Below are 12,073 nucleotides of genomic sequence, written 5' to 3'. Positions count from 1 at the left end.
ATCACAGAAGACAAGGGGGAATGGCTTCAAATTGAGAGTAGGCTTAGATCAGATACTAGGAAGAGATTCTTTACTGAAGGGGAAGGTTGTGAGGCACTGGCACAGGTTGCCCAGTGAAGTATTGAATGCCCCATCCCTGGAGGTGGTCAGGTTGGATGGGGCTCCGAGCGACCTCATCTAGCTGAAGGTTGCCCACGGCATGGGGGTTGGAACGAGGCGATCTTCAAGCTCCCCTTCCAACCCAAACCATTCCAAGATTCTACGAAGAACGACCTTTCCCGAAGCCGCCCCTCCCGCTCCTTTTCCTGTCTATTTTCCACTCCCGCTGTGGAGGCCGCCCCAGCCCCGCCCCTCAGGCGCCACGGCCCCGCCCCCTGACCCGCCCGCCAATGGGCGCGCGAGCCGCCGCTGACGCGACGCGTGGCCCCGCCCCTCCCGCGGCCGGTTTCTGTTTCGCTCCGGGCCCGCGCGGGCGCTGTCGCCGCTGTCGCGATGGAGCCGCAGCCTGACAGCCTCGACGGGTGGGTGGCCGTGCGCGACACCGCCTTCGCCGAGCCCCAGCCGCCGCCGCGCCTCCGCTTCCTCGTGGGCTGGAACGGCGCGGAGGGCGCGTTCGCCGTGACCTGCCACGGCCGGGCGGAGGCGGCGGCGCAGGCCCCGCAGAGCTGGGCCGGGCTGTTCTCGGCACCGGCCCTGCGCGGCGTCCACCGGCAGCTGTCGGCCCTGTGCCCGCGCCTCGAGCCCGCCTTCCCCGCGCTGCCCCCTGCGCTGCCCGGCGCGGCCGCGGGCGGGCTCTGGGCCGTGCTGTTCCCCGGCGGCGCCGCGCCGGGCGAGGCCGAGCTGCAGGAGCTGTGCCGGGCGCTGGAGCTGTACCTGGGCTGGGCCCTGGAGCTCTGCGGCGGCCGAGTGGTGCTGGACGCGCTGTTCGCCGCCGACCGCCGCTGCGACGATGAGTACTTCGAGAGCCTCCAGGAGCTGCGCGGGAGGGCCCTGCGCGGTCACCTGGCCCGGGCCAAGGAGGCCCTGCGGCGGGTACGGGCCCCGGGGCCGGGCGGGGCGGAGGGGCCGGGGCTCGGGGCTGTCCCCCAGGGGTGCGGGATGAGGGTGCTGCCGGGCCCCCCCTGCGCTCCCTGCAGGTCCCCACGCTGTAGGAGCACGTTTGCTGTTTGGTGCGGCAGCTTCAGTCGCTCGGGGCAAACTCTTTTGCAAGACTCATGTGAGCAAGGGCGACCGAGCCGCTGATACCATCTTGCTCGTAGTGTTGTCCAATGTCCAGATTTGTGCTTACACAACACTTTTTTTATTCACCTGGGAGCCACCAAGTCAACTTTCTCAAGTACTAAGTGTCGTCAGTCTCGTAAGTGCAGCTTTATTAAGTGGGGAATAAGTCGGCTCCAGGTGGGCAGTCAATATAAGAACACTGGGGCATTTGCTTGAGCTGTAAGCACTCCTACGAAAACACATTGCTAAAAACATCCAGCGGTGTTGTGCAATGTGTGGAAGAGTAACCGAAGAGGAGAGTACAATCATGTGCTAATTTTCTAAGTCAAGTTTATTTATTGAAACCAAACTTTGCCCTAGTCCTATGCCAAATAAGTGTGTTCTAGTCAGAGAAATTGTGTTATTTTTTTAAAAGTGTCAAATTCTACCCTAATGATTGATGAAATAATGATGATGTTAGCCCTTTCTTCATTTAGTACCTTAAGTTTCTTCTTGTTATAGATGTATTCCTGGATTTCCCCCCCCCCTTGTTGTAAGCATGAATTCAAAGGATGGTGTCTGGTAACACAGTTGCAGAATGTTAAAACAAGAGTTACAGATAAGTTCAAGCTCACCGGTGTGTTGCTGCTACAGTTTCCTTGCAGTACCTGTTTCCAGTCTGTTTTCTGGCAAAGTAAGCTGAAAGGTATTTTATGAAAGTGATCGTGCTTTGGAGGAGAGTTAAGACAGTTGACTTTAGCCTTCTGTTTCCTATTACAGTGTTTAACAGCTGTAACAACATTCCTGTTTCAGAAAGACACTGTTTTTAAAAAGACATCTTTAGTTTACATTAACGTGTACTGTGTTGTATACAAAAGTCAGTGTCTGTCACTGACTATAACAGTTCACAGCCCAGCTACACACACATTCCAGCCACCACACTCTTTTGCAAGCAGCACAAACGTGTACAGCTGTGTAGCAGTTTGGGGCTTGAGGGTCAGGTACAACTTGGTGCCAGTCATTTTACTATTTCCAGCTACATTTTAGATATGGCTAAAGATGCTATAGAGTAGTGTTGTATTTGCAGGCCTAACAGGGACATAAGTTCATTATGTTTCATTCTAGACCAAGTTATGCAAGATTCAAGAAATAGCCACTAACCCAGCCTTAGGTACCAGAGCATCCTTCTCCCCTCTTTGTATCCATGTCCTTCTCAAATACTTCATCCTTTGGGCCAGGAAATTCATTTTAGAGGATATAAAAGATACTGGTACAGGATGGAGGAGAGTAGTGTGGTGTAAATACTTCTTGTGTTGTGTGTTCAAGGAAAAAACCACAAGAACATTACTGTTGCAGCCAAAGAAGTCCGTTGGGCTGATGGTGAACTGGAATTCTATGAAAAAAGTATGAGACTGTGTAAAAGCAGGGATTTTACCTTAAAACAGGCCAAATGATAGACATACTATACCACCCCTTCAAAAAAAAATGAAGAACACCCAAACGAAAAAAGCCCAACCCTTGTAAATGAATAATTGTCTCATGAGTTGGCTTTAAAACATCATTAACACGTCCATTGTACTCACTCTAAACATTCTCCAGGAGCAGCATGACCCTCACTACTTGCTTTTAGTATGGGAACCGGAAAGTGAAGTGTTAAGTTTGTGTTTGGCCTTAGTAGTGGGGCAAAAGCAGACTGTGGAATTGCTGCAGGTGGGCCCTTGGACTGTGTCTGAGCTACCACAAGCTCCTGGGGAGCCCTAAGGGGCTGCTAAACATCTGGGATTATCAGTAACACTGCAGTTCAGATCCTCTTGTTCCCCTGTCTTGCCTGTGCCAGACCTGCAGGCAGGATGGGTGGGAAATGCCCTTGAGCTGACTTCCACAGATTTACCCTGAGGAAATGCATCCACTCATGGGAATTCTGCTCCTGCTGTCTTAACCCAGACTCAGCTGGCAAGAGGAAAAGTGATGGTTTAGTTTCAGTGGGTTTTCAGTTGCAACACAATCAAGCTTAGTTTTTTAATGCTTTTCCTCATTGTTGTAGCACACCCCTCCCTCCCATCCCCTTCCCTCTTCCTGGAGCTGCAGAGCACACACTGTCCTTCCAGGAAGGTCTGTGTTTCTCAGTGGTACTTTGCTGTGTTCTCTCAGCCAGCACACTCTATCCTGGCATGTGGAGCATGCCATAGTCTCTGCCAGCTGCTGTCAAAGAAAAAATCTTTGAAGCTTTGATTGGTGCCAGTAAACAAATGCAATTAAAGGGAAGTCCCCAACTCTGTATTTTGTCATAGAAGCAAGTAAAGACTTTAAATAGGGTCTAGTGTATTAGGAAGGCAGCAGTTCCGTAAAAGAATTATGAGTTACAAAATGTAATATCATTAGAACTGAGGTTAGAATAAACTATTATAAATCGTACAACAGTTAAAGGAATTTAACTGCAGGGTTAAATATATTTTTGAATTCTTATTTTTAAATGTCAGTATGATTTTTCTGTGCCTGAGGTCAGAAATTCTGGATCCAGAAATTCATTAGAGGCATTTAGTAATTGTGGAAGCAATGCAAGAGCTAGTTTAAGAATGCCTTGCTTGTCCTTCCAGAACACTAACTTCCCAAGATTCCCAGTTATGTTTATAAAAAGCAGCAACAGAGTCATCTGCACACAGTTATTAGAATTTCTGTGGTGGAAGCCCTAGGCATAATGTTCCTTGCAGTCTCCTAATGCAATATGCAGCAATTAGTGCCTTTAACAGTGTGGTGCCAAAGATTTTCAGCTGGGGTGGCAGCAGAATGCCTGGCATACACCTCCTATGCAGCAGGAAGTCTCGGCTGTGGAACTACAGGTCGTTCCCCCAGTAGCCCCTCAGCATCCAGCACACACAAATGCAAAGCAGCTGTGTCTGATTTACCTTTCATCCCACTAGGTTCTGCAGCAGCATAAAAGTGCTGACACAATGGTGGCTTTGATGAAGGTTTATGAAAAAGAAGATGAAGCTTATCAGGATTTGGTCACCATGGCAACACAATTCTACCAGTATTTACTGCAGCCCTTCAGAGATATGCGAGAGCTGGCGACACTGTACAAATTGGAAATCCTGGTAAGTCTGCCTTTACAGAGTGAAAGGCCAACCTGTATAGGAGGGCACCAGCTGCTCTTGGAGCAGTTTAAACTCAGATCACGTAACATTACTTACTTTGGTCTGTACCTACTTTTTTCGCCTCTGCCAAGCCATCAAACGTGACTGAGAAATTCAGAGTTAGGGCTGAGCCGCTCTCAGAGGATTTCTGAGTCCCTGGTAGTGGCTTGACTAAAACTGCAGCTGTCTTCCCACCAGTGTCCCAGTTAAAAGGAAAATGTACCCAAGCTCCACCTTCCTGGGGTTTACTCTCTGGGAGGTTGAATTTACAGAGATCTAAGTAGCCTTTGTTGCGCCACCTTCAGTGGGATTAGTTTATGACTTTGATAATGTCCTCCCTCAACAGTGCTGATGCACCTGGTTAATTCAGTTATGCTGGTAGACCAGAAGACAGAGGACACCTTTCCACTCAAAGAAGTTTTTTATTGCTGCTACAACCTGCTACAAGTACAGATTAAGAACACATCAGTTGTCAGTGCATTGATTTAGTTTTATGTGCATCTTGAACTGGAAGCACATGCTGAAAGTTGTGATGCCCCTGGAAATGGCAGCCATTTACTGTTTTGATTTTTCCTTAAATAGTGTGTTAAAATTAAAATGAGCTGTTGATGTTCTCAAAAAGAGCAGAACAGTTTTAAGTTTAGACTAAGGTGCTTGGATACTGAAGGTCCAAATCTGTAACAGTGAAATATCCAGTGTCCTGTTCTGAAAATTAAAGTGAAAATTGGAACAAATGAAACAGAATTTGTTCTGTATTAAAAAAAACCTCTAAGGGATATTTAGGCTCATTTGAAACATAGTTGTTTTAAAAAAGTATTTGAATACTAGTCTTCTACCCATGTACACTTTGTGGACTTGAAAATACTCTCTTATGTTTCTTTTCTGTATCCCTGTTCCTGTGTGAAAGGACTGCCAAACTGAAGAACCTGACAGTGCAATGTGCTGTCAACACGTGGGGAAAAATAGAAGGGAACATTGCACATAGAAGAGTGGGTTTGAGTTACTTTTAGTAACAACTCAAAGCACTCATGGTGGATGTGATTTTTATGATTTTTTAAAAAATATTTTAAGAAATAAATGTGGGGTCAGGATTGGGAAACAAAAGTTCTGAGTTAGCCTAGAGAATGAGAAACAAGGCAATACATAGGCATGGACAGTGATTCATGTTGTGACAGGTGAGGGGAAGCTCATGTTTCCCACCATGCTCTGCCTTGCTTGAAATGTCTCCAAATATATTATCATGCAGCTGCACCTCTGTGGAAACCAGGCAGTAACCGGGAATTTTGTGTCCTTGCAGAAGTCTTTGCAGTATGATAAGCTGGGGCCTAGAAGAGTGGCAGCTTTGCAGAAAGATGCTGAAGAATGGACTAAGCGAGCTGAGAGTGCTGTGTGCTCCATTCAGGATATCACTGTGAACTACTTCAAAGAAACTGTAAAGGCTCTGGCAGGTAATCAAAATGATTTACACAAAAGGTTGTGTAAATACTCGACTTAGGGGACTGAGAGCTCCTCTTATGAATCTGTAGAACCTGAGGTTAGGATGAGTGTCCAGCTTGAGAAAGAAGCCTTTTATTCACTTAAGATTTATATCTTTCAACTAATTCGGTTTACAAATTGCATTTGTCTTGCACATAAATATTATCAAAGCCTGAGACCCATGGCTGCAAAGCTCTGCACAAAACACATGGAAGTTTTAACATTTAATATGCAAGCCTCAAGGATTTCAGCATGTGAGCTGAGTAGGTTTCCGTGCAACTGTTAAGGCATGTTTCCGTGGTACAATGAAGTATTTTACTTACATATTTAAGATCACAAATTCAGCCTTTTAATCCTGTAATTTCTAAAGAAGCTTGCAAAATTGTTTAATTGGATCAGCATTTTTAGTACTGCAGAAACACACAAGGGCTATTAGTACATTGCATTTCTCATGTCTTACTGCAATGTTTTAATCCACAGCAATGCACAAACAGATGGAACAAGATGAGGAAAGATTTGGTAAAACTGCCTGGGCATCAGCTTTGCCACGACTAGAAAACCTGAAATGTATGTTAGCAAAAGAAACCCTTCAGCATCTGAGGGCAAGAGAGTTGTGCCTGAAACAGAAGAGAACTGGCATTCAGAAACTTGTAAGACCTTGCAAAGCCTCCTTTTCTGTCACTGTTTTGTGAAGGGCTCATCAAAACCTACCAAAGTGGTCATGGCAGTAGACTTTCAAAGTCTTTGTCTATGAAACAGTTTTGGTTTTCAGCATGGTTTTAAGCTGTGGAAAAATGTGTGTCTTCAGGGTCTTTTTAATTGCTGCTGCATTTTTGAGGACACTTAGCAAAGTTTAAGATACATGCTTTTACAGTTCAAATGTCATGTTAGCATTTCTGATATTAACCTTTGAAATAGTTAGTTTTAGGGAGATAAACCCAGATATTATTTTCAGAGGACACTGAAAAATGAAAATATTTAATATTAGTCTTCTGATCTTCTTGATTTACCCTCTAACTGCCACTAGGAGTACCTGATATTTATTTTCCAAGAGTAGTGTACTGCACCATATGTAATTGTTTTCAGGAGTAGTATCATTTGTGTGGTTTATAATGAAGCCTTTCCTGGTAGACTGGAGATAAACTTACACTTTAGGTTAATAAGGCTCTCTGCTGCTCTGAGTTTCTGCTCCAAGCCATTTCTAATGCTCTGTTGTTTCCACACCAAAGCATCTAAACAGCTGCCAGTTAGGCCAGGCTCTTTACAGGTACTCGTGCATCCAGGCATGTTTCATGTGTGCATATTTTGTTGTTTTATTTTTTGTTTGGGGCTGTACAGATGGAGAGTCTTGGCGAACAAGAAGAGAACTTAAGTGTAGTGGAGGAGCTGGAAATACAGTATTATGAAACGCAGCTGGAGTTATATAATGTACAGCTTGAAGTATTGAAACATGAAGAGATGCTGCTTGTTGTACAGTTGGACACTATAAAGAGGCAGATAAAAGGTGAGAATAAACAATTATTTAAGCACATATTCAGAACACAGGAGTGATATAGCCTGCTCTGTTTTCACTTTTAAAAAGAGGATATCACTGCTTGGGTCTCAATAGTAGAAAGCATCTTTGGAAAACATTCATGGCACCGTGGCACCATCTGATATTTTGTCCTCTAACTAATTAGACACTAATGTGATGACACAAGTTTAAAAAAACACCACAGTGCTTGCTTATCTTGCCAGCAGCTGGGATATGTGCATGCACTGGTTTAGCATGTGGAATAACTTATATTGACAGTGCTTAACTGCTCTCACAGTTACAAGATCTATGCATAGATATCGTGAACCTGCTGAAATAGGTCCTGTAATTCATCATAATCTATTCTAATATAATGTGTACAAATTACAAAATACATCCTATAATGACAAAAGGAGGTGATTTGGCTAGAATGGTACCTGAATGCTGCTATATTCCAGTTTAAGTATCATGTCATGATGTATTTATGAGCAAATTAGGCACCAGTCTTGTTCTTCTTTGAGCTTATGAATTCTGTTACCATGTGCACTGTGAAGAAAACATTGCTGCTGCTTGTTGCATAATTAAAATGTGGTAAATAGTAAAATAAGACACCCAGTGTTGATCAGAACAGTCCTCGATTTTCCAGGAAAACTCCATTTGGTGAAGGTAGGAGTTAAAACACAGAGAGACATTTGAAAGAGGAAGCTAAATAACAAATGCTAACAGCATAAACTTGATCCTGCAAAGCACCCCTGTGAGTAACATGACATGTTTGCATAAGACTGTGGAGGACCAAGCTCGGCTCTGGAGCATTACACTTCCTCATAACTAACTCACTGCCTTCAATGGCTTTTGAAATGTCATTAGCTCTTTAAATGTTTAAATAACTGTGGCAATTTTTGGTTTTTTAAAAAATGCCAAATGCCTTTTTAGAGAAACAGGATGAAGTTGTTTACTATGATACATGTGAAAATCCTGAGGAGCTCAAGGTCATTGAACAGACAATGGGACAACATTACGCTAACTTGTCAGAAATGACGATGCTGAGGCAGAAGACTAAGCAGTTGGAGACAAAGCGTGGGACTGTCTGTGCGAGGAGAGCCTACCTCAGGAACAAAAAAGTAAATGCAGTCCTGGAGATGTGCATTTTCTTTAGCTGATATCTTGACTCACGAGGGATGGACAGGAAACAATTAGGGAAGCTTTGGGTGGAACATACAGGATGATTCAAACTCAGTGCCAAGGTCCACAAACAGAAAGAGGGGCAATGTGATTCTAAGCCAGCTTTATACTCCGTGGTGTGGTGCAAGTGCATGTGGCTTAGAACACAAACTTACCTGGGAGACCCAGGTGTTCCCCCATCAGCTAAGCCTTACCAGAGCCCTGTTGAGGCCAGCTGGAGCTTTGCCTTAGCAGCCTTTTCAAAATATCTGCAGTACAGGAGGAAGCCTGGCCTTCCGTGAAAGAAACTGCAGTGGTAGAACAGCCCACACGCTGATACTTTTACCTCTGAACAGGGGGAAGGGGAAAACTTAACTGCTGCAATTCTCTCTCCAGCCTCTCAGTTCTGTGCAAAGGGCAGTTTTTCTTTTGTTTCCTATCCAGAGCAGAACTAGGAAGACACAAATTGACTCTCATGAACCTTCCCAGTAGGCTGAGTGTACCTTACACCTGCAGTCCTGCTGGAGCAGAGAGCAGAAATTAGGTCCCAATCTGTCTTACCTTTTACCCCTTACCTTTTAGCCTGGACAAAATGGGAATGACACTGGAAATGTTTTGTTAGCCATCATTGTCTCTTGCTTGCAACTGCTTCCTTGGCAAACACTTCTTTTGCTTCTGTTTTCATTTCCTTAATTGCTGTCTATGAGTTATATAACACTAAAGCCAAATGCCAGATGATTTGCAAATGCTTGTCCAGCCATGTGGATAATCCCCCTCTGTACAGAGACAAATAGCGACTCCCAGAGAAAATATTGAAGCCTGCAGCTTTTCTGTGGCACTTCTTACTTACAGAAAGTACCCCTGCTAGGCATTCATTGTGCTTTCCCATACCTTTGTTTCCCTGGCTTTTTTACTTGGGACCTATGGCAAATAAGAGGCAGGGGGAAAGAAGCCTTGTATTTTTGTAATGCCCTGCTAGCTTCCTTCTTACCTTCTTCTTCATGTCTTTGCATCCCTTCTCTCCAGCTGGTACTTGGGTGACATTTCTTCAGAGCTTGTTTCTTCTTCTTTTTTTTTTCCCATTTCTTCTATTATTTTTTTAGCAAAAGTATAAGACAGAGCGGTCAGTTCAGGTCTGGGTATATTTTCTCTGCAGCATGAATAAAAATATGACAAAAGGTCCCACTGGCTTTAGCCATGAAGGACTCCCACAGACTTCACCATCAGGGTCTCACATCTGACACTAGTTGAGCTTAGCCATCTTTCTTGGCACTGCTAAATAGCAACCATGGTTGCTATTTAGTGGCCTGTGCACAGGAGTTAATGGCACAGATGGTGCACAGTGAATGTGAACTGACTGAGAGTTGCCTGAATTTTGCTCTTCTCCCAGGATCAGTGTGAAGCAAGCCACCGTCAGAGACTGCAACAGGCAGAAGAGAGCAAAAAACGCTTCCAGCAGCATCACAGCATACAGATAGTGAGTACTGAATTGCAGCCTTGAAGAATCTCCCAGCTGCTTGTTTTCACAGACTAAGGCTCACTTACTTGTGTTTTAATGCAGAAGAGAGACAAGCAAAAAGAGGAGGAGAAAAAGAAAAAGGCTTGGATAAGCCAGGAACGTCAGAAAACACTGGAGAGGCTGAAAGCATTCAGGGAGGCAAGTACTGTGAACTCCAGTAGTCCTAAATGGTGTGAAAACACAACGTCACAAAGTAGTCATAGCTCACGTGTGAGCACAGTCCAAATCAGAGACAACATTTTGGATAGCCTAAAATAGGTTTATGTGTTATGAGTCAAGAGGATTAAATCCACTAAGAATATAATTTCCAGGTGTGGAACCTGTTGCAAAGAATACAGGTGAGAAAATGGCTTTGAAAGAAATACTTTGATATTCATTTAAATTTATTCAGGGTTGAATTTTCTGCTTGAATGGGGGAGTGGGACAGGTCTGTACTCTGACTTTTTACCTCTTTGGGATTGATGTTTTGGCCCGTCCAGTAGACATGTGACCTCCTGCCTTCTGATTTGTTTTTCAGAAGTGTCCAGCTCATGTTGTTCTGAAAACATCTCGTCCGCAGCCTCTCAGTCCCAAGTTGCCACGTAACATCACCCAACAGGCTGTAGTCCTGTCCCCTCCACCTTCATCCCCAGCAGTACTGTCCCCTGCACCCTCACCACGAGCAAGGGCAGCTCCAGAGCAGCCACAGAGCATACTGCTGATTGAAGCCAAAGAATCAAAAGCTTTGTGTCAGAACACCCCAGCAGATATCCCTGTCCAGATTTTTGTTAGTGATGGTGACTCAGAGCTTACTGATGGTGACACAGAGCAACAAAAGCACAGCAAGGAACTGTTGGTCTCTCCATCCTCACCACCACCACCACCTCCTCCTCCACCCCCTCCTCCCTTGCCCCCTCCTCTCTTGCCCCCACCTCCCCCACCTCCCCCCTTACCTCTCCAGTTAAAGACACCACCAGCAACAGATGATACACCACTTCCCCTCAGCTGCAATAGCCCCTCAGAAAGCCCTGCACTGCACAAACAGGATGACTCACCCAGGACATCTATAAATAATTGCATAGGTAAGTGGACTCACATCGGCTGGTGCTTTTTTCACTTCCTGTATTTTTGTGTTCCCCCCCCCCCCTCTGGTTCTGGACAGAAATAGTGTGTAGTTTTGATCGAGAGAATGAAGCTTGGTCTAAGAAACCACATACAATAACACTGACCATAATTCAGGATGTTAAATGAGTAACAATGATTTCACTTCATGATGTTTGGACTTGGAGTGTGTGGCTTGGCATTTTTTGTGAAGTGCTGTCAAAGGGGACAGGTCAATCTTTTAGCACGGTTGAACTTGAATCTCTACATATTTATTAAGTATGGCTTTAGAAATTAATTTAAACCATGATTAATCACAGCACTAATAGTTCTGTAGAGATCTTAATTCAGGACCCGCATTTCTCATGAGACTGAAAATCCCACAGCTGCAATTGGTAGGAAGGTGTCAGAAGAAATTCCAAGGAAAGGAGGTTTATTCTTTTTGTTTGGTGAGAAGCAACTTTTATTGCTGTGTTTGTTCTTGCCACAATTTTGGAACTTTGACTGAATGTGGTATTTTGATTGAGGATTAATCACCTGTCCAGTGTGAAGACCACTGGGTAAATTTGTACTTGTACTAAGGCTGCAATTTAGTGTTTCTGATTTATGTACTACAGATCTAGCAGTTGGGCTGCTTGCATTTCTAAGGTGTGCACAGCTCGTGTCCACTTACAATATGCTTGGTTTCTAAATAAAGGTTTCATAAAAGAATTCGTGTAGGATTCAACCAGGATTTGAAAGGCAGGTGAATAGTTTTGGCACACATTCCTAGGGGAGAAATTCTGCTCTGTTACACCTTTGCTTTGTTAGCAAGATCATGCAGGTGTAATTGAAGGCTGAACTCGGCAATTGAAACAGTAGTTTGAATGAGAATAGAGCTCAGCAGCCTCCCAAGGCTGCACCGGTTACATCCTGCTAACAGGCTTATTTTTATCTCTAAAGCGAGCGGATATTTTGGCTGTGTCAGGGAGATTGATCTAAGTTGGAAGG

General features: G+C 44.6%; 1 protein-coding gene across 3 annotated transcripts in view; it reads left to right on the top strand.

The window, feature by feature from the left end:
- WHAMM (WASP homolog associated with actin, golgi membranes and microtubules) overlaps positions 1-12,073 on the top strand; it is a 31,042-nt gene that overhangs the window by 16,034 nt on the left and 2,935 nt on the right. For 2 of the 3 annotated variants that reach the window (XM_032699996.1, XM_032699995.1), the window contains 8 exons: positions 4,122-4,295; positions 5,632-5,782; positions 6,291-6,460; positions 7,149-7,314; positions 8,257-8,444; positions 9,875-9,961; positions 10,046-10,141; positions 10,521-11,064. In XM_032699996.1, coding sequence (XP_032555887.1) covers positions 4,122-4,295; positions 5,632-5,782; positions 6,291-6,460; positions 7,149-7,314; positions 8,257-8,444; positions 9,875-9,961; positions 10,046-10,141; positions 10,521-11,064 — 1,576 coding nt within the window. Of the gene's footprint in view, positions 1-492; positions 1,033-4,121; positions 4,296-5,631; positions 5,783-6,290; positions 6,461-7,148; positions 7,315-8,256; positions 8,445-9,874; positions 9,962-10,045; positions 10,142-10,520; positions 11,065-12,073 lie in introns of those variants that run through there. The other variant, XM_032699994.1, reaches the window with a different exon arrangement.

Source organism: Chiroxiphia lanceolata, chromosome 12, assembly GCF_009829145.1.
Source record: "Chiroxiphia lanceolata isolate bChiLan1 chromosome 12, bChiLan1.pri, whole genome shotgun sequence".
NCBI lineage: Eukaryota > Metazoa > Chordata > Aves > Passeriformes > Pipridae > Chiroxiphia > Chiroxiphia lanceolata.
The sequence above is the reverse complement of the archived record's forward strand: the minus strand, read 5'-3'. Positions and strand labels throughout refer to the sequence as shown.